This window comes from Penicillium roqueforti (assembly GCF_015533775.1).
Source record: "Penicillium roqueforti strain LCP96 04111 chromosome Unknown scaffold_01, whole genome shotgun sequence".
NCBI lineage: Eukaryota > Fungi > Ascomycota > Eurotiomycetes > Eurotiales > Aspergillaceae > Penicillium > Penicillium roqueforti.
The window spans coordinates 1,535,870-1,559,856 of record NW_024067565.1 but is presented as its reverse complement, the minus strand read 5'-3'; the positions used below and the strand labels follow the sequence as shown (position 1 = coordinate 1,559,856).

Genomic DNA, 23,987 nt, shown 5'->3' with positions numbered 1-23,987 from the left:
CTTCCGTGTCCTGCAGAATTGGTTTATAGGAAGCGATGGCTTATAAGTTATAGGGAAGGTACGAGCCTGCAATGTGACGTAAGAGACCACTCCTAAAGATCATTCCATAGAAAAAAGAACAGAAATATTTACTAAGACTCAAACCGGCTCTCAAACTGCTAACTATTACACACATGGTCCAGCAAAGCAAGAAAAACACAAACGCCCCAGAGATTCCTTGGGCGCCAACAGATGGATAAAGATAGATCGCTTCCGGCACTGAGAAACCAAAAACCTATGCAAGACACGAGTAGAATGGGAGGCTTCGTGAATATGGAGAAGAAGTAGGTGGATTGAATTGATCAAATGTGTAAAAGAATATAAGCGATCTGAAAAAGAATTGCAAGTAATCACACAAGATAATCACACAAGACGCCGTTGTCATCACTTCATGAACAAGATTGACTATGGCTGAGACCCACTGGCTGGAGAGGGAGAGGCTGCAGTCCCGAGAGCTGGACTTGCGTTGGCCGGAATCCTAGGGCTGGCACTCGCACTTCCGCCATCGGAGTTGGTACCACCGCCACCAGTCTTTGTGAGCCGCTCTTCGACCCGCTCCTTGTGCTGCCGGTTGCGCAGATGGACTTCAAAATTGTCCACTGTCATGCCCGGGCCGGGAGTGTAGAGCTTTCCGGGGCAGTCGTGGCAACGAATACGGGGGAGGTATTGGTATTTGATATTTTGGCCAGCCTGGAGGTTGTTGGGATTCGTCACGGGGGCCAGGGTTTCGGTATCAACGGCGGAATAACGCATCACGCCTTCGAAGGAATCGTTGGGGTGAGATTGTTTCAACTTGCTGAGACCAGCTGCCAGCCAGTTGGGTGGTGGGGGCTGCATAGACACAGGGTCAGCCATGGGCCAAAAACTGGGGTTAAAATCTACTCACGCCAGATACACCAGGCTGCGGAGGGTTTGGTGCATCAACAGCACCGGTTTGTTGGGGTCGCGGGGGAGGATGAAGTCGGGACTGTTTATCAGACGGAGGTGCCATCGTGCGTGATGCTTGTCCGCTGGAGACAATGCGCCTCCCGTTTCTCAGATCGACCAGCTTGTCGCGCGAAATCTTGAATCTCACTATCAACTTATCAGAGTCATCCACACTCTCTTCTCGGTATTGCTGTCTTCGGGCCGAGACTCGGGGCTCATGGTACACCGGTTCAGGGGTGGCAGACTGTCCAAGGCTGGCGCGAAGCGCCGCATGGGCTGCAGATGCCGCGCCTCTCATGCCTCTAGTACGAGCAGTGCCCTGTGCGAGGTTGGGTCCAATCGCAGGAGAGTCAACAGAGGAGTCGTCGCTATCAAACTCGTCTGAGTCATCATCGCCCCGGTTTCCAGTCATTCCACGACGGCGACTGGAACCGGTACGCTTGATCACATTGCTTTCATCGAGAGAGCCCACTGAGTTGGGTATCACGGATGAAACAATCATGGTGCGTATCGTGCGTTGGCGGTCCTTGAGATCTGGCAAAGCAGGGCCACCACGACGGTTGATTGACCGTTTCTGACGACGTTGCTCTCGGGATATTGAGATTTCGGTACGTTCAAGATCGGCCTCATTCAACTCATAAAGATAGGGCGTATGCTCTTTGGCGGATTGGTATGGTCGGAAGGCAGAAGCCACAGGAGTGGGGAGGAATGAGGTGTGGAGGTCTGGGTCTTCGATTGGACGGCCATCGAATGGGTGAGCGACAATGTATAAGGATTTGGTGAAAAGTTGGGACTGTTCGCGGATTGAATGGGCGATGGCGGTAGTGAATTCACCAGAGAGCGATAAATCATCCGTCATACATAACGCAAATTCTTCCGGGGAATTATTGGGATCGTTAATATCCCACTCGAACTGGTCGATGAGAGTGTGTTGGCCAATAGTGATGTTGAGTTTGACCGAAATGCGCATCTCGTCGTTTTTGTACGCGGTGTAGGGTAGTTGGGGATCAAGAGGGTCTTCGTGTATGTTAAGATGCGGGTAATAGTCTATCACCTGCTCCTGGATGCTTTGGGAGATCATTCTCGTCAGAGGAACTGAGCTTTCTACCGCAAGACCCATATCTTCCACCAGCTTCTCAGCGAACAAATCCGGAGACACAACACGATCATGAAGGTTCCACGTGAAAGTATCGCGAATCTTGACTTTCTCCCAATCAATATCCAAGCGAATAGGGACCAGATCCTCAATCTGTTCATTCTGCGTCTTTGCGTCACGTCGTGAAATGCGTAGTTCTCGCGTCTTTCTATTTCCGGGACGTCGTCGATGAGTTGGGTAGAGAAGTTGAGGGTGTTGATTGCGAAGGTCGGTACGGGGGTTTCCGAATCCTTCATAGCCCACGCCATACAATGCTGCTGGGTTTAACTGATTTTCGCGTCGCACTGCCAAATAGAAGTCGCGTTCCGCTCGCTTATTCTTTTGTAACTCTTGACTCGGATTTTTCCAGGCAGCTGCGGCCGACTGCTGGAATTCGCGATCAACGTACTGCTCCAGGAGAATCTTATCCAGTGGCGTTTCGCGGGCGCGTACGGCCATGGTTCCGGAGACCTCTGTGGATTGAACAGCAGATCCATCATGAGATCTCTTTCTTACGGAACCATGCGTCCCATTAGAACGGGGCGTGCCATTGGAAACCTCACTGCCAGGTTCCGACGAGGCTGACACCCCGGAAGCAGCAAGCATAGCCTTTGCGCTTTGCTTTCCCTCTGCGATTGTATCTGGCGTATGACCATTTGTTGATCGGCTTGTCCCAAGGTCGATGTTGTCTGAACCTTGTTCGCCCGTGTCCGACGCGCCAGAGCTGTTCTGGACACCCGACTGAGGGTCCCCGAATGATTGCTCTGAGGGCAGTGAGCCACCCGTCACTTCAGGGGATGGCATTTTGGATGGTCTATGAATGCAAAACGAACGTCTAATGCCACTCTTATGATCTTGGAAGCTCGGAGTGGCTCTCAACGCGACAGGGATAGGTTCGGGTCGGCTACCGTAGCATTATGGGATGTAATCTGTCCATGCGATCAAATCGTGATTAGCAGGTGTTTTCAGATAGTAGACTACCCTATCCATCGCCGTCGCGACCGTGCATCCAATGTCACCTGGGCAATGTAGCTTGTTGGATGGACGTGTCGCAACGGGCGCATGTCCCGAACACGCCACAAGTCACCACTTCAGGGTATGCGACGGATTGAATAGGGACAGCATATCGAAATTATGGACTGGGAACCCAAATGGGAAGCAATCGAACATACCAGGGCCGAAGGGGGAGAGAGCTGTTGCCGATGTTCCTTGAATGGACCAGTCGGGAGTTCCAGCGCAGAATCCGCTCCGGATCGGTTGGGGCCAAGTCAGCTGACCTTCTTCGTCAATCGATTGCGATGATCCCAATCGACGAGTTTCTTTCCCCGAGAGATTCTTCTAAACTGCGGAAGCTGTGGCGGTTGTCTGTTGTTTTAAAGCCGGGGTGATGGTGAAAGAGGCAAAGGAGAAAGAGGGAGAGTACCCGTTACAAGTGTCCGCACCCGTCTAAGATCGTAAAGAAACGCGCCATTCACTCTATATGCCCAACCACCATAAAGGAATTATAAAATAAGGTATAAGACTACTTTTAAGATATTTTGAGGTTATTCCCAATGCTCATCTATGGGCTCCAGACCAGCCTATGACCCTGTTTACCAATTTTACTTACTGTCATGTGATCCACGTGTGTGTTACATAATGTGACCTCGGAAGGTCCTGGACGTCTTGGCATGTTCGTGGTCTGCCATGTACAACATACATCCTCAAGTCTGAACTGTCAAGTCCACAATAACCGCGCGGTGATCCGAGCTCAAAACACCATCGTCGAACCGATTTGCTAGCACTGCATAGCCAGTGACTGTCGACTTCTGACCGACAGCCCCGTTGGGTCTCACCAGAACATAGTCAATACGTGAGGCTGGCTCATCCTCGTACCCAAATCCAGTCCAAGTAATGTGGTTACCATATCGTTTCGAGCTTTCGATTTGCTCATATGCATCAAGCAAGCTTTTTGACAACTCTTGGTAAGCTTCCTGGTTATATTCGCTGTTGAAATCGCCGGCCAAGAAAGTGCCCGTGATCTCTGGGAATCTTCTCTGGTTATATTCCGAAATTATTCCGGTAATGATACGTGCAGCCTCGAGGCGAGATTGAGATCCTTGATTATCCAGATGGGTGTTCATGGCAAGGACCACATTCCGACTAACCGGATGACCGAAGACACCAATGGTGACAATGCGGATGGAGGCTGCGTCCCAACTCTTGGATGGCCTTTCCGGTGTCTCGGATAACCACACTGTCTCCCAGTATAGTAACTCCCAAACCGATGGCCTGTAGATGATAGGAGAGTATTCCCCGGCCTTGTCACCATCATCTCTACCAACGCCGATATGAACCCATTTTGGTGCTCCAGGCTCCATGTCCTGATTCAATCCAGCCAGAATATCCTCAAGTTGATTTTGAAGAACTTCTTGCAGGCAGATGAAGGTTTCTTCACAATGACGGGCCTCGTATTCAAATTCATTCAACAACAATTGCTTGCGTTCTGCCCAGGGTCGTTCGCCTTTGAAGGGAGATGAGGTTGCATATCGGATATTGTGTGTCAAGACCCGGACCGGAAGTTTTATAGAACTCATAGTGTGGAAATCAGAAGAGTAGAGAATCAAACAACCAACAACGGTGTGGGTATATGGATGGCTCTATGTCATGGGTTTACAACAAGTGAGGGGAATGTCGCAATGCCTCAGGTTACTATGCCTGAGGCAAGCTATAGTATAACCACCTTCAGTCACCTCGATGCACCGATATAGGTATGGTATTTATTCATGAAAGTCACTGTGCTTTTCACAGGTATTCTACAGTTGGCGGCCAGTAATTCACCCTTCTGGCTACAATACTAGAGAGAAGGGCGGAAATATATCGAAAAGAGAAAATTAAGTTCCAAATATATATTTCACCTCGAGCTGGACATTCACACCGCCACTGAGCCAATTTGCCTCGGTCTCTGAGAAATAGGCCTCTGCTATCCTACTGGATGGGCTGGGTTGATATACTCGAGTCTTTTAATGTTCGAAATCCATTCAAGTTGCATAACTATTGGCTTCTTCGATTATAGAATCAGCGCTCGGATAGCAAGGATCGTAGGATTCGAAAGGCAAAAGCCCGAGCACATCGATGTACTTCCTACGAATGTATAAGAGGGGAAACACTGGTCAGGTGAGGTGAAGTTTGGGGTTGGAGGCTGGAGGTCTGGGCGATCCTGGGTTGTGGCGGAATCCGGGGTATCAGAGGTGACATTTACGGTCTATATAACGAAAGAAACATGGATTCCACCTAGACAAACTGTAGTTACACGTTTTCTTAACGCGAATCAACGTCGCTCAGTATGAAGTCAAGGGAGAGATTTCCATGACGTCTTCGGCAAAGCCCTAGGTCAGAGGCCTGAAACATCAGGCGACCATCACCCAACCCCACCAACGCTAAACGCCTCGACGCTCTGAACACGACTCGATCTCGGTTTATTCCTCTCCTCGAGCTTTACACGGATTACAATCCGAACTCTTTTTGCGAAATCATTTGCATTTACCTGTTTATTACAGCTCCACGAGCCCAATTCACTTCACAATGGCGGAAGACAAAGCACCCGAGGTTGTTGGTATGTAAACTCCATCGCGGTGGAAAGCTCTGACGTTTGTGGGCACTGAGCCCAATATGGGCCATGAGCTCGCTGGCACTCACCGCAACAAAGAAATACGTTCGGCTCATAGACCATGACTAATTATGCAATTCTTTCTAGATTACACCCTCAACAACCCCGATACCTTGACCAAGTACAAGACCGCTGCGCAAATTTCTCACAACGTCCTTGACGCTGTTATCGGTATATTGCGCAAGAACTTCCTATTGTCTCACATTGTGATCTAATATCTACGTAGCTCTTTGCTTGGAGGGAGAGAAGATCGTCGAGATCTGCCAGAAGGGTGACAAGCTTCTTGAGGAGGAAATCGCCAAGGTCTACAAGGGCAAGAAGATTGTCAAGGGTTAGTCAACCCCACTCTCAACCCCGTTAGCGGCAGACAAACCACATGAACTTACCGTAACATATAAATTTAGGTATCTCTCACCCCACGACTGTCTCTCCTAGCTCCTATGTGACTCCCTACACCCCTCTGGTGTCCGACGCCGCCGAGGCTGAGATTGCCCTGAAGGCCGGCGAGGTTGTCAAGATTCAGCTTGGTGCTCAGATCGATGGATTCGGAACCATCGTTTGCGACACAGTTGTCGTTCCCAAGAAGGACTCCCCCAAGGAGCCTGTAACCGGCCGTGAGGCTGATCTCATTATCGCTACTCACTACGCCAACGAGGTTCTCCTGCGCCTCATGATTCCCCAGGGTCTTTTGGCTCAGGGTACCGACGAGGAGAAGAAGAAGGCCGCGGCTCAGAAGGCCCCTACTCAGGCCTACATGTCTTCTCTGCTCGAGAAGATCGCCAAGACCTACGACTGCAATGTCGTCGAGAACACCACCAGCTGGATGTTCGGCCGCAACGAGATTGAGGGCGATAAGAAGATCATTCTCTCCCCCGGTAACGGTGTCCGCGGTGACGGTGTCCCCGAGGTCGGCGAAGTTTGGGGTGTTGAGGTTGGCCTCAGTCTGGGATCCGGCAAGGTCAAGAACCTCGAGCACCGTCCTACCCTGCACCGCCGTACCACCACCACTTACGGCCTGAAGCGCCCTAGCTCCCGCCAGACTCTGTCTGAGGTTGTCAAGAAGTTCGGTACTTTCCCCTTCAGCTTGCGCCAGCTTGATGACGAGAAGGCCGCCAAGGTTGGTGTTGTTGAGTGTGTTCGTGGCGGTGTCCTTCGCCAGTACGAGCCTGCTGGCGAGACTGACGGTTCCCCCGTCTCTCGTCTGCTGACCACCGTTGGTAAGTACCGTTGAAATTGCGTGAAGATAATTTGGATAAGCTAACCCCACTCACAGCCATCACCAAGAACGGTCTCACCAAGCTCGCCGCTCCCAAGCCCGTCGATCTCGAGCAGATCAAGTCTGACAAGAAGCTTGAGGATGAGGAGATCCTCAAGATTCTCGAGCAGCCCCTTACCCGCTCTACCGGCAACAAGAAGAACAAGAGCAAGAAGAAGACCAAGACCACCGGCGGTGACGAGTAAATATGAGTCAACGCTCTCAACAACCTCCCCTGGTCATCATTTTCATGCAATACACTTGGATATAGTGTAGGACTATTTGTCCAATCTGAATGCAAAAAAGATATCCAATGACGAGCCTCACTGCAGGTCATACGAAATCTATCCAAAAAACAAAAGAGAAATACTTGATTTTTCCAATGACACGCGACAGGGCTGGCAATGCCAACCCACTTTTGGAAACCTCGGTATATACTTTATGGACGAGTTTGGTGCTGGGATATCTTCTTCTTGCGCTTTTCCTCGGAGGCCTGTCTGTCTTGTAGCAATTGGAGCAGACTCCATGGACCAAATCAAGACGTTGCCAGTCTGTACTCGTGTGTACTGTAAATCTATATGAAGACATTCTATTGAGACAGTAGCTATTGTAGTTCTCTATTACTTTCGTATTTCATGCCATGTCGAATCTCAATGTGTAATTTGTTCGAGGCGAAACCAGGTACACGTCACTTCATCGACTACTCGATAAAAGGGCGATGTTAATACCGGTAGGCGAGTCTGCCGTGGCTTTCTTTCGAATTATGGAATGGTAGGACACCTAAGCTACCTATGTAGGTGTTTTCTACTTGCTCGCAATAACAGGGGACCATTCTGCCACAACTTGGCAGTCTGTGTAAAGTCTTGGTGCAGCAATATAATCAGGATCTCTGCCTCATTCCTGTCGACTGCTGAAACTACTGAATCCCTAGAGACCAAACCACGGCTTAGCGTATCTGAAGAGTATATCATATCCTAGGTTCATTTCCTCGTGAGACATGTACCCACCTTCTGTGGTCAATCCAGAGCCTGTCTATTTGCATGGGTGCCTGGCAGATTGTCTACACAGCCTAGGGACAATAGAGAGCCAATGCTTCCATTGGAGTTCTATACACAGGCAAACTCAATAGATCAATATAAAAGCTATTGTTCTCTGTAGGCATCCTGGAAGAATAGGGTATCGAGGTCAAGACGTGACATGACATGTCACCTGGACTGTCTGTCCTATTGTTCCTGTGTTCCTGTTTGCACTCTCAATAGCCCCGACTGAAAAGGAAGGCCCCCAATTCTCGCAGAGTATTTAATCCCTCCCACCTCCCATCTTCTTCTTCCTTTCTTCTCTCTTTTCCCCCGCGTTCAATCCATTTCGTTACTTTCATCGTTAAAAATGGATACCGTGCGTGCTACCATGCGACGCGTCTCAAAGCGTCTTCTCAGCAAGAAGAGTAAGTGATATTCCTCAGTCTATCCTAGTCCCCTCCCCTGGTATCCAGTCACGTCTGTGAAGCGGATTTCGCAGTCTCCCACAAGCTGAAAGATCACTTCGTGTCATGCTATGCTCCTCTGTATCATGCTTCCCTATCCCATTACCCTGTCTCATGCCCCCATGTCTCCATGTCCCTGCTCCCGTTGTGACTGAGATGCAACACCTCATCTGCCTCTCGACCTGCACATTTCTTGACCAAGGATGAGTGGGCTTTCCATGCCATTGCCTCGAGTCATAAATTGTCTTGTCATTGGTCCAGTCACTTCTGAGACGGGGTGCTTGGTTCTGGAGTGGATGAGACAACATACTCTCCCTCCTCACAAGTCTAGCCACTTATGTTATTGAAAACATCATTACCCTTTTCTCAATTTCATGTGAATGACACTTGCTCTGTCTATCTCAATGAGCTGGTCACTGGTCACTTCTGAGATGAGGGAGAACGAGATGTTGTATCTTTCAGGTGAAACTGAGGGATTACCCCACATTTTTTTAAACTCACCTCTAGATGAGAGCAAAAACTAACTTATTCAAATAGGCGAAGCCGACAAGGCATCGAAGGAAAAGAAAGATGCTGTTGCTGCCCAGTACGTTGACCCCAGGAAGTTAGGGCATGGAGCGCGTGGCACTAACCCTACCAGGCCCCTTCCGCCTGCCCCTACGGGGTCCACTCAGTCCGAACGCCGTCAGAGCTCTTCCAAACCCGCGCAACGACGGAAGCTTCAGAAGAAGCCCCCGGGCACTTCGAAGCCCACCACCCAGTATCGGACAATGAAACCGATTGGGGAATACCCATCGCCCGTGGAGTACCGAGCTGCTGGCGTGGCTCCTCCGTCTGAACGGGCCCACAGCGTCGCGACCGTGCCGACCAACGTCCCGCGCGACGAAGCTGAGCGCCTTTCCCCCGTTAGCGGGGTTGAGAGCCCGCCGACTGACAAGGGTCATGTTGAAATCGCCGAAGAAGCGGCACTTGCCTCAACCTCGACTGGGGCCGAGACCGTGGCCGATGAGTCTATTCGCAGCACCACCCCAGCCGATGCGGCCACTCCTACCCTCCCGAGCGCGGACATCACCCACAAGTACCTCGCCGTGCTGATGTCTCTTCCTTTGCGCCTCTCCGACAAATATGATCTTGTCAAACTACGGGGCGTCATGAAGTTCGCCATAATCAGCTCAATCGAGAACGACAACGAGTGGTGTGTCGTTGGCCTTCTTTACTTCTGGTCCAATGCCATGGATGATGAATTCAAACTCTCTTTGATTGCCAACCTCTCCGAAAATGACGGAGGAGACAAACAGTTGCAACTTGCTCTCCAAACGATCCTTAACAATTCTCTGATAGAAGCCCAAAGGTGGTATCAGAAATACGTTCGCTCTACGGCCAATGCAGCCGATATTCCTTCCTGCAGCGAATCAAGTCAGCCAGCTGTCAATTCTGTTGGTGCAGAGCCTAGCTTCAAGGTCTCCGACATCTATCGCGACACAAGTGGTCCTCGGGTTGAAGAAAACTTCCTGAGCGGCAAATCAAATACCGCTCCGCTCAAGAGGCCCAAGAAGCCATGCCGCGTCAACGAGAATGCCTACAAGCGTAAGCGCCAGTGGGAAATGGATCCTGATCATGAGGAAAAGATGCGTGCTGTGCGTGCTCGTCTCGAAGCAGAGTCTTACTCGGAGGCGGTTGTCCAGTACAGTGCAATCCGAACTCAGATCGGTCCACCAGATGCAATCCAGCATCCCTACGACATGGAGAACATTGATGCGGGTATCGATGGGGACATCGACGCGTTCAATCGTGCGCGTTCTCTCCCTGTTCCGGGTTCAATCCTCGATATACCTCTTGTAAAGGGTCCGGAGCCCACGGCTCCCTCTGTCTATTCAGATGGTGCTTCGGCTATCGCTCGCAAGACTGGGAAGCCCGTCTCGCGACGTCAGAGAGAAAAGGCCAAGGGCCCTGAGGTCCCACAGCGTGCACGGTCGCTGTCTGTTGATACCACAGTCTCAAGTCTCTCGTCACTTTCGAATTCTGCTTACTCGGTCCGATTCAATGATTGGTCTGGCGGCCATGAAGCACGCCAAATGCCGAATTCTATGTATGTGATTTCTTGGTGTGGCTCGGCTAGTTCTATGCTAATATGACACCTTACAGTGAACCCCCCGAGAACAGCGACGACTGCCACCAATGTGGAAAAGGTGGCGATTTGCTCTGCTGCGACACATGCATCAACTCATACCATTTCGAATGCTTGGATCCTCCCTTGGATCCCAAGAATCCTCCGCAGGGAGAGTGGCATTGCCCCAAGTGCTCCATTCGCAACAGCTTCTCGACCTTGATTGCACACTCCAAACACTACAAGAAGACAGAGTTCCAACCTCCTCAGGATATCAAGGAGCATTTCCATGGAGTGGATGAAGGAATTGTGTTTGATGGCGACTATGCCCGGAATTTAAAGCATCAACGCTACTACAAGGCCGCGCCCCACCTGCCGCGGCTGACTAAAGCACCGAAGCAAGACGGCCCTACCATTTACGCGAATCCCATGCTTCTCCGAGAATACGACAACAAGGGAGACTGCATCCGTTGCTCCAAGTGTGGTTTTACATCCCAAGGTATACATCCCATTATTACTTGCGACTACTGTCCTTGCCGCTTCCATCTGGATTGTCTTGATCCTCCCCGCGCACATCCCCCTAACCCCAAGGTCGGGTGGATGTGTCCTAACCATGTCACTCCTGACGATATGATTGCCACCAAGGAGATTAATGGCAGCAACGAGCGTACGCGCCGTGTTCGCCGAACCAAGAACATGGCGTACATTGATTGTGACATCATGCTTCCTGACGACCCAAATCAGAGTTTGTTTGATGAAGACTGGAGAGACAAAAGGGCCCGTTTCCTCGGAGGCGATGTCGTTTTGAACTTCATCACTGCTGTCAAGGAAGATCATCACGAACGTGAAAAGGAGTATGCACGAATTGTCGAGCGAAAGTGCTTGGAGTTGACCAAGCAACTCACCAGCGATTACCTCAACCGCGCTGAAAACGCTGGGATCACCAACAACATCGCACAGAACGGTCTTCCCGCGGAGTTCACCCAGAATGTTTCTCACGCTGTTAACAACATGATAGCTGGCGCTCCTGTTTCCACTGAAGAATTCGACGCTGCCACTACTCTCCTCAGCATGGCTACAAGCCAGCCTCCTGCTGTCGGCGAAGGTCACATCGCCGAAGCTGCCGGGCCTACCTCGCCCGTTGCTCAGAAGCCTCTGTCTCGCATTGACGAGGAGTCTACCTTGGGCTCTTCTCATGCTCCCACCTCTCCTCCCCTCGGCACCTCTCACCCTCCCAACGCATCTTCGGATGCCGAGTCCCACCATTCGGACTCCGAGCTTCTCCCCCGGATCCCTGTGTTCAATCGGAACAAGCGATCTCGCGCTGATGACCATGGATCAGCCGGAGAGCGGGCGCAAAAGCGCCAATACACCAAGTCCAAGTGAGCGAGCCTCCCGGCTCTAGTTTAATTCAATGCGCGCATCAAAGGACCCGGCGTTTTGAATTGTCATGGATTTGTTTTTTTTTTTCCATTTTCCCGGTCGCCGAAAAGGCGATCGTCAATTTTCTCGAATCTGTTTCTCCGAGCTGCCTGGCCACGTTTCTCTTTTTTTTCTTTCAATGTTGTTTTTATCTTGCTTGGCTTTTTTTTTTTTCTAAAAAAAAGAATTTGCGTGGCCGGGTAGCTCGGAGAAAGTGTACGATAGCATGGGCCAAAGGCCAAATGAATATTTGCCATATCACCTTTCTCTTACTTGTAAATGTAATTACTCTCAGAGAAGTTTCATCAATGTAATGATATTCGTACTCTACATAACTTCCCCCGTAAGAATAAATCCCGGTTGCCTCCGGGCAGAGCACACTTGCGAATACTATGAATACACTCCCACCCCCCATCACACAATAACTCAAGACGATTCAGATGGCACAGGGGGTGGGGGGTGGGACAGGACGAGGCGCTTAAAGGAACTTCTTGGGCATGTTGGCCCGGCGACGCTTGTAGATGACGTAGGAGATCGCGAGGATCACCTGGAACGCGATCAGCAAGAAGATGAAGAAGCCCATGCGTGGGCTGGAGGCCGTAATGACTATTATGTGAGAGAAAAGCAATTAGCAGAGTGAACTAATATATCGTCTGAACGAAGCAAGCGAACTTACCACTCCGCAGGTGACCCTGCAGGTTCTCGCTCAAGCTGAGGTGGGAAGAGCGCAGCGTCTCGTGGAGCTGGTTGAAGCGTCCACTGTAGTCCTTGCTCTGGAGGTCGGTCTGGAGGGCCTGGAGCAGCTGCTCGACCCGCGTGAGTCGGGTGTCGAACTGGGCGAGCTGGCGGTCCTGAGCCAGGGACTTCTGGAGAATCTCTGCGTGGCGCTGGTCGGCCTTCTGGGCCTGGTTCTTCAGCTCCTGGAGGATGGTGTTGGTGGCCTTGCCCGCAAGCTGGATGCGACCGCTGACGTCGGCGATCTGGGCAGCTAAGCCGTTCATGGTGGCTTCTGTACCGGAGTTGATGATGGGTTGGGCGGGCTGGTTAGGAATTTGATCGGGGATTGGCTGCTGGGGGGTGCTGCCTTGGTTGGAGGGAATTGTCGAGCCTTGGCCTGCGGCGGACTCGAGGATGAACTTGAAGATCTCAAATGAGTCTGGGTTTTCGGGGGTGGCTGCTGTGATGCCGAAAGTGTTCCCAGCGGGCAGGGCGACCTACTCAGATCAGTATGTTTACGATGGCTGCGACATGGCGCCGGCGGGACATGATGTATACATACCTTGTCAGTTGAAAAGCAAAGCTTGTCGTCAACGGTGACTTCAAAGATGGAGCTGGTGTGCTTGAGTTTGAGAATTGATGGACGGCCTAAGTTACGGTAGGAGTAGTCGCAGTGGCCAAAGGCTAAGGTGTCTGGGCTATTGTGGCTTTTGTAATCGATGGTACCGTCGTTCAGGAACCCACGGACACTACCACCCTATAGGAGAGGTTAGTAACGAATGATCAATACGGCACGACAATACGCGACAGGGTTAATACGCACTCTTCCACCATGCGTATCGATTACTAAAGCAAATCCGTCAAATTGGCCGACAGTATAGATGCTCGAGGTACCAATACGGGACTGGCCATCCTTGGTATACCATAACTGCAGGATTCCACCTGCTCGTTCTGGTCCGCTTGCTCGGAATTGGAGCTCTGCTGACCATTCCGACTGAGAGACTCTATACTCATGTTAGTATCTGGTGTCCAATATCACGGTTTGAAGCCCTTCACTTACGGACTCTGTGCCCAAGCTGATCCCCTTGTGTTTCCAGGGTACGGTGGCGTTAAGATGAGCTTGTCTGATAGCTATACAGCTGTTAGAGCAATTCACCAGCAATTGTTATAGGCCGACTCACAACGTGCGGTTCATGGCCCTCTCCTCCAATTGCCCATCCGGGGATGGAGTCTTGGTTTGGTGATATCCTGGTCTAAGGTCAGACAACCATAACCCAAAGACTGAACGTGGACATTATACTAACGTTTGGCCAGTGCCGAAGCTTGAGCTTTCAATAATTTGAGCTGTGGCCCCTACGGCAAGCAATGCCAGGGAAGCTAATGTTCTCATCATATTGTGTGGTTGGTGAAGCTTGAAGTTGATATGGATTCGTGGAAGCTTTGCGCAGCAGCTATGAGCGCTTGCTATGGATTGAGTCACAGTTACACTTCCGATTGCAAAGGTTGGAGACAACACTTGTGGTGATCCAACCGATAACAACGGCAATAACGCAGAGACGGGCCTCCTTTGCAATAACAGCGGCCGACGGTGAGAAATCGATAAAGTGATGGAGCTGTACACTGTTGAGAAGCGTGTGGCGGATTCCGACGTCTGTGAAGTCCATACGGAGACAGTGTTTCCTTTGAGCGTTGTATGTGTTGTATTGACTTATCTGTCCTTCTGCCCAGCTGTTTCGCTCCTAGTTTGACCTCCGATCTCCGCATCTGATCACGTGGCCTCAAAATAACGTGCGGAGGAAGCTTCTCACTTCACCGATTTGCGCATTCTCCCGTCTCGCGTCTTCTCGGCTTTCAACATCGCTGCACCATCATGCGCAGGAGCTCCAATGGCTGACCTATACCCTTCATTGGCGCAATGCGCCATCGTTGCAGCTGCTTTCAAGGTGCTGCTCTTCCCCGCATAGTGAGTCCGTCCCGCTCGTTTCGCCGGAGAAAAAAGATCGGAAGGAGAGGTGGAAAGATATCGAACAATCACTACAAAGAATCTGCAAGGGGGGTTTTAGAGGGACCGGGAATAGGACATTGAGGTTACCAAATGAGCTTTGCTAACATGCTTTTCTTTGTGTTGCAGCAAATCGACCGATTTTGAGGTCCATCGCAATTGGCTTGCCATCACTCATTCTCTCCCCATCCAAGAGTGGTACTACGAGGTATGTTCGGTCGGGCGCATGATTCTAGGCAGGTATAGGATGTTGACTTTGGGCTTAGAAATCCTCGGAATGGACACTTGATTACCCACCGTTCTTTGCAGCCTTCGAGTGGCTGATGTCACAGGCTGCTGTATACGCAGACCCTGCGATGCTGATCGTGAAGAACCTTGGCTATGATTCCTGGCAGACCGTCTACTTTCAAAGATCAACCGTGATTTTGACGGAGTTGGTTCTTGTCTATGCGCTTAGTCGGTATGAGTTGTCGACCCTGACCCTTTTTTGGCTTTTTTTTTCTGGTGATGCAACATAATTCTGACTGCAGTTCGATAGATTCGTCAAGTCGGTTCCTTTGCCAAACAGGCAGGCTGCGCATGTAGCCAGTCTCTCTATCCTACTATCCCCCGGTCTCCTCATCATTGATCATATCCACTTCCAATACAATGGTTTCATGTATGGAATCCTGATCCTATCAATCGTCCTGGCTCGCAAGCAATCGACTCTTCTCTACAGCGGTATCCTCTTTGCTGTGCTGCTATGCATGAAGCACATATACCTATACCTTGCCCTCGCCTACTTCGTCTATCTACTGCGCACCTATTGCCTTAGTCTCAAATCGGTTTTCCGGCCCCGATTCGGTAATATTTTCAAACTTGGAGTTGGTGTGGTGGGTGTCTTTGCAATTGCCTTTGGGCCATTTGCACAATGGGGACAATTGCTGCAGCTCAAGGATAGGCTGTTTCCGTTTTCGAGAGGACTGTGTCATGCGTACTGGGCACCGAATATCTGGGCGATGTACTCCTTCGCTGATCGAGCCTTGATTTCCCGTAAGTAGCCTCTATCTCCCTCGGCGCACACGACATATGAGCGTATCTGACAATCTACAGTTGCTCCACGGCTAGGGCTGCCCGTGAACACTACTGCTCTGAATAGTGTCACACGAGGACTGGTGGGAGACACCTCTTTTGCCGTCCTTCCGCAGATTACAAAGGAATATACCTTCATATTAACCTTCTTGTTCCAACTGGTATGTGTCCCTGGTCTTGTCCCTTTGGCCTTCTCTCACAATTGTTTAGGTTCCTCTCGTCAAGGTCTGGTTCAACCCAGGCTGCTGGGATACCTTTGTCGGTGCGATCACCCTCTGTGGCTACGCATCATTCCTCTTTGGTTGGCATGTGCATGAGAAAGCTATTCTCCTCATTATCATCCCATTCAGTCTCATCGCCCTCAAGGACCGTCGCTACTTCAGCGCCTTCCGACCTCTGGCGGTTGCGGGCCATGTTTCGCTCTTCCCGCTGCTGTTTACAGCATCCGACTTCCCCCTCAAGACTATTTATACGGTCCTGTGGTTGGTGCTGTTCCTTTTCGTCTTCGACCGAGTCGCACCTGTCCCCGAGCGGCCCCGAATTTTCCTATTCGACCGGCTTTCGCTGCTCTACTTGACCATCTCTATTCCTCTGATTATCTACTGCTCCCTGGGGCACCAATTGATATTCGGATGGGACCGGCTAGAGTTCCTGCCATTGATGTTCATGAGCAGTTATTGTGCCCTCGGCGTCGTCGGAAGCTGGGTTGGGTTCATGGTGGTTTATTTTACCTCTTAGCTTGATTGAAATAATTAGCTTCAAAAGACCCTTTTATATTTCAGCTGGCAACTATGAACTACACACTGCTTGTGGTTATTTGTGGTGACTTCGGGATTTACTCGGGTTCGATATAGGTGTAGAATGTTTGCATTGTTTGCTTCCACGTGGATCAGACCCACGGATCACGGAGTCTATTTTCTCACTAAGCCCAATCTGGTTAGTCTCTGTTCATCCATGGTTGGCCTGCAGTCAAATGCAGGTCAGATAGAAACATGGGGGAGGATCTCTCTTCTAGTCTAGGGATTTGCTAGCCATGTTTGTGTAAACACATAGGTATTTTCTTATCTTTTTGCCTTAAATACTAGCTTGGTTGATTGTCTAGTTGTGAAAATGCATATTTACGACACGTATATATTTTCACAGATGGTGGAAGTCATTTTCCGGTCATACATTTTGTCTATATGCTTTCACTTCTACTAGTAATTAATCGGTTATTTTAGGCTGCTTTTTTAATAGATCTCATATGCAACCCGTTCTAAAAGTAGCAAATAATAAATAGGAGGGGCGACTATACCTGGGCATATATCACATGTTTGTTATTCACATCTAGCCGCGCGATAACTAAACAATCACAAAAGCCGGTGTGATGAGATGCAAAAGAGAGGCCCATTGACTCTAATAAGCAAAGATATAGAGTATCTCTTATTTAACAACATATATCTGGGTGGTCAATGCGCTTGTGACACCGTGGCTGAAGGAGCTGTATCAAACCTACATGTCAACTATAGCTGTTTGCTTTAGAGTCATAAAGGTGATGTATAGTTAGCGGCCGGTGTATGATATAGAGTATGCATATAAAGCTCCACTACTTGCATTTCAGTGACATATAGTTATTAAATAGGGTTGGTTCTATTTTAAGTATGAAATACGACTACCTAGGTAGACGCCCAGGGTTATGAACAAATAAGACTTCAGCATTTAAAGCCAAAGAGAATCCTACTGAAAGGTTGGTGTTTCAAGTTAAAAATACAAACAAAGCTGGTAGTGACATGGTCCCGTTAGTTCGAATTGATTGTTCCGATCTTAGCCCGGGGAGGTGACCGAGAATAGGGACTGGGAATTGATAATCGGGTTAAAGAATAGAAAGATTCCAGATTATTGAAATGAGCAGGTTGTAGACGAAATCTCCTGGACCAGACGAGTCGAATGAGGGTAAATACAGGTAGAGTTGGGGAAGAAAGGAAGAAAGAATTGACAGTCGGAGATGACGAGGGGAGGAGGGAGAGTCGAGGGTCCCGAGGAAAGCCCAGGTGCGGTTTTTCTGCTGGGCTTTGGCTCCCGCTTGCTCCTCCTCTCCACCAATCAGCGTCCACCGCTGATTCGCGGTCCTGCAATGATCTACCGCTCCGTCCTTTTTGTCTACCTTTCTTCTCTCTGGTTCCCTACACCTTGAAATATTCACAGCCTCCCTCCCCCTTTTGATATTCCACCAGTTCATCCCTATCCAAATCGCTTGGTTCGCAACTTCAGTACAGGACGCGTTCTACTCCGGTAAGTCCGCATGAATTCCCAAGGCATCGCTATTCCACTGTTCGCGTGTTCTTGATCTGCGACCACGCCTGATCACGACGATTCCCACCAACCCCTCAACCGCCCATTTTCTACACAACGGTGCAGAGCGACTGGAGTGTCTGCAATGTATATCGCAACTCCCGTTACCTCCGCCGATTGCGTGGCCGACACGGCCTCTACCTTCGCACACTCGACCGACAAGCTTCACTCGCTAACCAAGATCGCGTTTGGTTTAGCCCCGTTCATGTTCGATTCTCGATTCTGTTTACGGTAGCTCCTGGCCGACTGGCGCGTGCAAACTTAATTTAAAGCATCATGGTATGCAATTACCTTATCCGAAGGAATGACTGCGGAGGCGCCAAGAAGAAAGTGGTGGATGCTACGGAGACAAAGAGGCTTACACAATTGCACGGACAGGTGTTATTCAAACGCAAACCGGTTCAATACCTCCCACAAACTGTCATTGAAGATGATAGCTCTGAGGTGTGTATTCTATTATCCATACTGCAGAGCTTCCCGCTGAGTCTTTCTCCCTTCCAGGTCTGGGTTATCCCAGAGACCAATGAGGTCTTCACTAGCTACGAGCCTTACCTTCACCGAATGGACTTCTACAAACAACGCCGATTCATCTGCGAGATCACAGGCCATTCGGGCTTGACCTTTTTTGAGGCGCTCCGCAGTGAGGTATATTATCACATGGATACCAAGTGATGGACATATGCTAACCCTCGACTAGACGGAGGAATCACGTGAAGTCAACAACAGTTTCCCCGATGCCCTGAGAGAACCCATTCTGCGCAGAATTCAGTTCTCTATAGTTTCGAGGGTGGACAGCCTGGGTATGCTATTCTGATCTTTTTTTAGTCTGAATCAAGCTAACGGCACTCTTCTTAGTGGATGAAATCTATGAAGTGAGATAATTCCCGTCACATATTAACGACTGATCTAACAAACCTAGGAATTCAAATCAGACTTCTACCCAGGCGAAGCCGTTCTCATTTTGCTTGAGGATAGTAGTCGGCTTCATGGTACCATCAGAGATAAGGCCAACTTTGCAGAGCAGTTATATGCCGATGGAACCATTAAAACACCGGCTTTTGCTAGGTATCTGGTCAAGATCCTAGATCGGCAAAACGAAGAGGCTCTGCTGGATCAGGACCACATCACACGCGACCGAAAGGCTTTCACTAAACTGATGCTGCGCGGGTTCATCAAAAACAACGTCACCAGAGAGTCGTGGACAGGTGCCCCCTGGTTGGTCAAACCATCCGTCGCAGAGACATACAAGATCCCGATTGAGGTGCCTAAGCACCTGCAGTATGGTGCGAAGGTGGCAGAGAAGAAGGCGATGAAGAAAGCGGACCAAGATGGCTTCTTTGGTTTCTTTTCTTCTCAGCAGCTGCCCGAGCTAAAACCCGCAGTCAAGGGCCCGAAATCGAAACTGTCTGCACAGGACATGGCAAAATCGAGGGAGGCACAGTACCAAGAGTATCAGCGGTCGCTGAATGGTAACCCATCATTCCTTCTGCCTTCCAACCCGTTGCGCCCTTCCAAACCACCACTGGTTGGCGATAGGAAGCTGGCTGGACTCCCACCAGTGGTGATTAAGAATGAGCCAAGAGCACCAACCCCGCCACCAATCAAGTATCCTATCGAAGATCTAGACCTTGCTCCGAATTCCGAAAAGAAACATCGACCAGCCCTGAAGTTTATGACGGTAGGTGAGTCTGAAGATGACGGCACAGAGAACCTTCTGCCCGGTGATCTAGATCCAGAGACGGTGGGGCTGCTATTGGAGACTTGGGACACACTCAATGTCTACTGCGAAGTATTTGAACTGGATTCTTTCACCTTTGACGATTTTATTCAAGCTATGCGGTTCTCATCAGATGAGGTGGACTGCGAGCTTTTCGTTGAAGTGCATTGCGCCGTTCTCAAGAAGCTCGTCAATTCATCAAACGATGATGGTGCTGTTCAGATCTCACTCCCAGACTTCCCTGCCGATGAATCTGATGAATCAGAAGAGGACGAGGAAAAGGAAGAAGCCGAGGAAGAGTCTCCCGAGCTGCAGCCGAAGCCCAGGAGGATGACCACTAGAGGAAGTCTGGCCAAGGAAGAGGCAGTCGTCATCAAAGCACAGATTAACGAACATGAACCCGAGAAGACACAGATTCATCGCGCCGGCGATATGTTTGAGACATACGGGTGGATTGATCGTCTTCGCAAACGCGATTTCCGCAACGGTGGGTGGCAGTTGGTGATGGTTGGACTTTTGCACCAGCTATCTGTTCGTCCTCGCTTGGAGCAAGTCTGCAACACCATCCTTAAGCATCTCGCGCCTCTCGATCGCGAGCCTACACAGGACACCGCGCAGGAGCAGTATCAAACACTTGACATCAATTTGCGTACTCAGGCGCTTCAGATGATTTGTATGTTGAGCTTGGAGACCAGGGCCATCCGAAATTATCTAGAAGAGTGCAGCAATCAGATGACAGAGTTGCGCAAGGAGAAAATTGAGTATCAGAAGGCGCGCAAAGCAGGGTAAGTCAATCCTTGACCATTGGCATCTCAACCGCTAACATCATCTTCCAGTCTCATCGAGCTCCGTCAGCTGCACCAGGAGCGCAAGGCCGTCCAGCCCGAGCTTGAAAAGGCTGGGAAGTCACCTACGCCGGTGCCCGAACTTGACGGCTTGGATGACTCTCGACTGGAAGGGGATTCTGAAATGGTCGGGGACACAGAAGACGAGGATATCCCTCGACCACGCTCATTACGCGGAGGAATTGATCGGGCCCTCGAGCGTAAACGGAAACAAGAATTGGAAAAGGAGCGAAAGGAGATGTTGGCGAAGCAGCCCAAGGGGTCCAAACAATACCAGCGAGTCTTGAAGAAGATCGACGAGCAGAAGGCCAATATCGAGAAGCTCCAGGAGCAGATCGAGACTGTGGAGAACAGCCTTCGCGAGACCGACTGCCCCCGGACGCGATGCCTTGGAATGGATCGCTTCTGCAATCGCTACTGGTGGTTTGAGCGCAATGCGATGCCCTACGAGGGTATGCCGGAAAGCTCAACGGCCGAGGCATGCTACGCCAATGGTCGTCTGTGGGTGCAAGGCCCGGATGAAATGGAGCGCGCCGGCTTCATCGACGTTACCGACGAACAGCGGAAGCAGTACCAGAAGCATTTCCAAACCACCCCCGCAGAGCGCAAAAAGCACGAAGAAGGGGCAACACATGTGTGGAATGCTCGTGAATGGGGCTACTACGAGGACCCCGAGGCAATTGAACAGCTCGTGGAGTGGCTGGACTCGCGCGGCAACCGGGAGTCCAAGTTGCTTAAGGAGCTGCTCGTCCAGCAAGAGTACATCGGCAAGTACATGAAGAATCGCAAGGCGTACCTAGCCGATATGCCTGATAGAGCCGAATCGGAGGATATCCCAGCCAAGCGCGTGACCACCCGGACCAAGACCTATCTGGATGTGAGCGAGAGTGGGCTTCGCTGCCTGCGCTGGAGAAACACGACCGCGTTGTCCGAGAATGGGCATCTTCATGTTGATCCTGGCAGGCCAGCCAAGCGCAAGCGGGTTTCGGATGATGCCCGAGTGACCAAGGTAGCCAAACAGGCTAAGCAGGCTAAGCCTTTGACTCGAACACGCTCTCAGCGCAAGGGTTGATGCCTCTAGAGGGTTAATTCTACAATATCACGCGACCACGATATTCTTGTATTTCGTATACATTTCGAGCTGCATGGAGACGGGGAGTTCATCTCTTTTCACTAGCATTTTTTTTTTGGAAGAAGTCAAATAGCTTAGAAGCAATGCAATAACATAGAACAAGCAACTATTCTTCCCCCGATAGATATCGGTTGCATGTCCTAATTGGGCCTAGTGGATGCAAAACACGATGACAAACCGGCATCTCGGGACTCGCTGATTTTGCGGGCCGTATTAGTACCGTAACCCGCCGGTTATTCGCGGGGAGCCGCTGGTATCGGCACGTCAGAATGTTCGTAACGACAATGAACCTCGTAAATACGTCAGTGGAAATATACGCCGAACGCTATTATTCTTTCATCTTTTGCCATTACACTGTCATTATATTCTTTGAAACTCCGCTCAAGCTTGGAGTGCTATCCGCCAACTCTTAGACCTGCGTGTACAGTTGCAGTGTCCAGAAGATCATTCGGTACCCCAGAAATCTCATTATCGCCGACACTGATCACGAGGGCGCCCCGGATATTCTTCCCCCTCCTGCCAGCCTCGGTTGCTCTTTTACAACTTCATCTTTCCTTTTCCTCTTCCTATTCCATGTCGACTGGTCATTTGGACTATGCCTACGACCCTCCCAAAATCCCAGACTCTACTCCGCAGTTCGCTCCGATGAGCGTCGCACATTCGGCATCGCCGCCTGTCGGCGGCGCTACGAAATCATTTAAGTCAAATAGTACCGCCGACATGGACATACCAGAAAGCGGCAAAAACAAGATTGAAAAGCGTAGCTTTGATTATGTGATGAGGAGTGGAATTGCGGGAGGGCTGGCAGGGTGTGCGGTAAGTTTCATAGGCCACAGGTCATTATGAGCTTTATACTAATTAATGCGCCGGACCTTGCAGGCTAAGACCGTGGTAGCGCCCCTAGACCGCGTGAAGATCCTATTCCAGTCGTCGAACCCCCAATTCGCCAAATATACGGGCAGCTGGACTGGCCTGGCCTCAGCGATTCGAGATATCAAACGCAATGAAGGTACCCGGGGCCTGTACAAGGGCCACTCAGTGACCCTCCTTCGAATTTTCCCCTACGCCGCTATAAAGTTCCTTGCATACGAGCAGATCCGCGCGGTCTTCATTCCTTCCAGCGAATTCGAGACCCCGTTCCGGCGATTGATCTCCGGCAGCTTGGCCGGTGTCACCTCTGTATGTTTCACATACCCATTAGAACTGATGCGCGTGCGAATGGCATACGAAACCAGACAGTCGAAACACTTAGGCTTGGTGAACGTATGGCGGCAAATCTACCACGAGCGTGTTAGACCCCCACCAACCCACTCTGCTGCGGCAGCCGAGTCTTCTTCCGTTGCTGCTGCCGAAAGCGCTTCAGCTGCTGCTTCGAAAGTTTTCCCGCGCTCCGGCATTGCCAATTTCTACCGCGGCTTCTCCCCGACTATCCTCGGCATGCTCCCCTACGCCGGAATGTCTTTCCTCACACATGACACAGTGGGTGACTTGTTCCGTCTCCCCAGTGTGGCGCGCTACACCCTCAGACGACCAGAAGAGTTAGCACATTCCGCGGATCGACCCAAACGACCGCAGCTCAATACCACGTTCGAGCTTCTGTCTGGTGCTGTGGCTGGTCTAGTTTCGCAGACTTCATCATACCCATTGGAGGTCCTCCGTCGGCGGATGCAAGTCAGTGGTGCAGTTGGCGATGGCCGACGACTTGGAATAGCTGAAACCGCCCGCGCAATCTGGCTCGAGAGAGGGTTCAGAGGCTTCTGGGTTGGACTGACTATCGGATACGCCAAGGTCATTCCCATGGTTGCAGTGAGCTTCTACGTTTATGAGCGAGCCAAGGGATCGTTGGGCATTAGTTAGACTTGTTACATATTCAATTTCTTGCCCTTTGTTTGCATATATCATGCGGGCTCTTATACTGGTTCTCTGTGGCGTTTCGTGGATACATTGGGAGGGTTCTTTTTAGCATACAGAGCCCGAATGGCTTCTTCGAGATACCGGTACAAAATTTCAAGAATTTCTTTCATCTTTCATTTAATTCATCTTAAACCCTTCTTAAGCTGGACTCTTTGACTTTGCTATGTGGCTCATGTGTGGCTGATTAGTAGATTTAGCCTTGGAACGGCCCCGGGGCTTGACTCCGATGGGCACAGACCAC

At 50.4% G+C, this 23,987-nt stretch overlaps 9 protein-coding genes across 9 annotated transcripts; 5 read left to right on the top strand and 4 right to left on the bottom strand.

The window, feature by feature from the left end:
- Positions 1-444: 444 nt before the first annotated feature.
- On the bottom strand, positions 445-2,905 carry LCP9604111_1023 (SWI/SNF chromatin-remodeling complex subunit SNF5; the record flags this gene model as incomplete). Its single annotated transcript, XM_039073950.1, has 2 exons — positions 445-870; positions 926-2,905. The coding sequence occupies 2 exons, from the start codon at positions 2,903-2,905 to the stop codon at positions 445-447; spliced, it is 2,406 nt and encodes an 801-aa protein (XP_038933571.1).
- A 111-nt stretch (positions 2,906-3,016) lies between these two features.
- LCP9604111_1022 (uncharacterized protein) lies at positions 3,017-3,773 on the bottom strand (the record flags this gene model as incomplete). Its single annotated transcript, XM_039073939.1, has 3 exons — positions 3,017-3,030; positions 3,274-3,439; positions 3,711-3,773. 3 exons carry the CDS (start codon positions 3,771-3,773, stop codon positions 3,017-3,019), a joined length of 243 nt encoding a protein of 80 aa, XP_038933570.1.
- Positions 3,774-3,804: 31 nt separating this feature from the next.
- Positions 3,805-4,677, bottom strand: LCP9604111_1021 (endonuclease/exonuclease/phosphatase family protein; the record flags this gene model as incomplete). The annotated part of the gene is made up of 1 exon (XM_039073928.1): positions 3,805-4,677. The coding sequence occupies one exon, from the start codon at positions 4,675-4,677 to the stop codon at positions 3,805-3,807; it is 873 nt and encodes a 290-aa protein (XP_038933569.1).
- Positions 4,678-5,665: 988 nt separating this feature from the next.
- Positions 5,666-7,211, top strand: LCP9604111_1020 (curved DNA-binding protein (42 kDa protein); the record flags this gene model as incomplete). Its single annotated transcript, XM_039073917.1, has 5 exons — positions 5,666-5,696; positions 5,838-5,921; positions 5,977-6,081; positions 6,155-6,967; positions 7,024-7,211. The coding sequence occupies 5 exons, from the start codon at positions 5,666-5,668 to the stop codon at positions 7,209-7,211; spliced, it is 1,221 nt and encodes a 406-aa protein (XP_038933568.1).
- A 1,681-nt stretch (positions 7,212-8,892) lies between these two features.
- Positions 8,893-11,981, top strand: LCP9604111_1019 (putative PHD finger domain protein; the record flags this gene model as incomplete). Its single annotated transcript, XM_039073906.1, has 4 exons — positions 8,893-8,950; positions 9,026-9,074; positions 9,129-10,577; positions 10,634-11,981. The coding sequence occupies 4 exons, from the start codon at positions 8,893-8,895 to the stop codon at positions 11,979-11,981; spliced, it is 2,904 nt and encodes a 967-aa protein (XP_038933567.1).
- A 514-nt stretch (positions 11,982-12,495) lies between these two features.
- LCP9604111_1018 (uncharacterized protein) lies at positions 12,496-14,127 on the bottom strand (the record flags this gene model as incomplete). The annotated part of the gene is made up of 7 exons (XM_039073895.1): positions 12,496-12,623; positions 12,694-13,231; positions 13,297-13,491; positions 13,558-13,738; positions 13,795-13,865; positions 13,916-13,982; positions 14,039-14,127. 7 exons carry the CDS (start codon positions 14,125-14,127, stop codon positions 12,496-12,498), a joined length of 1,269 nt encoding a protein of 422 aa, XP_038933566.1.
- Positions 14,128-14,620: 493 nt separating this feature from the next.
- LCP9604111_1017 (dolichyl-P-Glc:Glc1Man(9)GlcNAc(2)-PP-dolichol alpha-1,3-glucosyltransferase ALG8) lies at positions 14,621-16,545 on the top strand (the record flags this gene model as incomplete). Its single annotated transcript, XM_039073884.1, has 6 exons — positions 14,621-14,697; positions 14,866-14,944; positions 15,003-15,196; positions 15,275-15,768; positions 15,829-15,968; positions 16,018-16,545. The coding sequence occupies 6 exons, from the start codon at positions 14,621-14,623 to the stop codon at positions 16,543-16,545; spliced, it is 1,512 nt and encodes a 503-aa protein (XP_038933565.1).
- Positions 16,546-18,414: 1,869 nt separating this feature from the next.
- Positions 18,415-21,772, top strand: LCP9604111_1016 (uncharacterized protein; the record flags this gene model as incomplete). Its single annotated transcript, XM_039073873.1, has 7 exons — positions 18,415-18,417; positions 18,517-18,582; positions 18,640-18,783; positions 18,836-18,938; positions 18,994-19,010; positions 19,058-20,640; positions 20,692-21,772. The coding sequence occupies 7 exons, from the start codon at positions 18,415-18,417 to the stop codon at positions 21,770-21,772; spliced, it is 2,997 nt and encodes a 998-aa protein (XP_038933564.1).
- Positions 21,773-22,405: 633 nt separating this feature from the next.
- LCP9604111_1013 (coenzyme A transporter) lies at positions 22,406-23,689 on the top strand (the record flags this gene model as incomplete). Its single annotated transcript, XM_039073860.1, has 2 exons — positions 22,406-22,648; positions 22,712-23,689. 2 exons carry the CDS (start codon positions 22,406-22,408, stop codon positions 23,687-23,689), a joined length of 1,221 nt encoding a protein of 406 aa, XP_038933561.1.
- Positions 23,690-23,987: the final 298 nt, after the last annotated feature.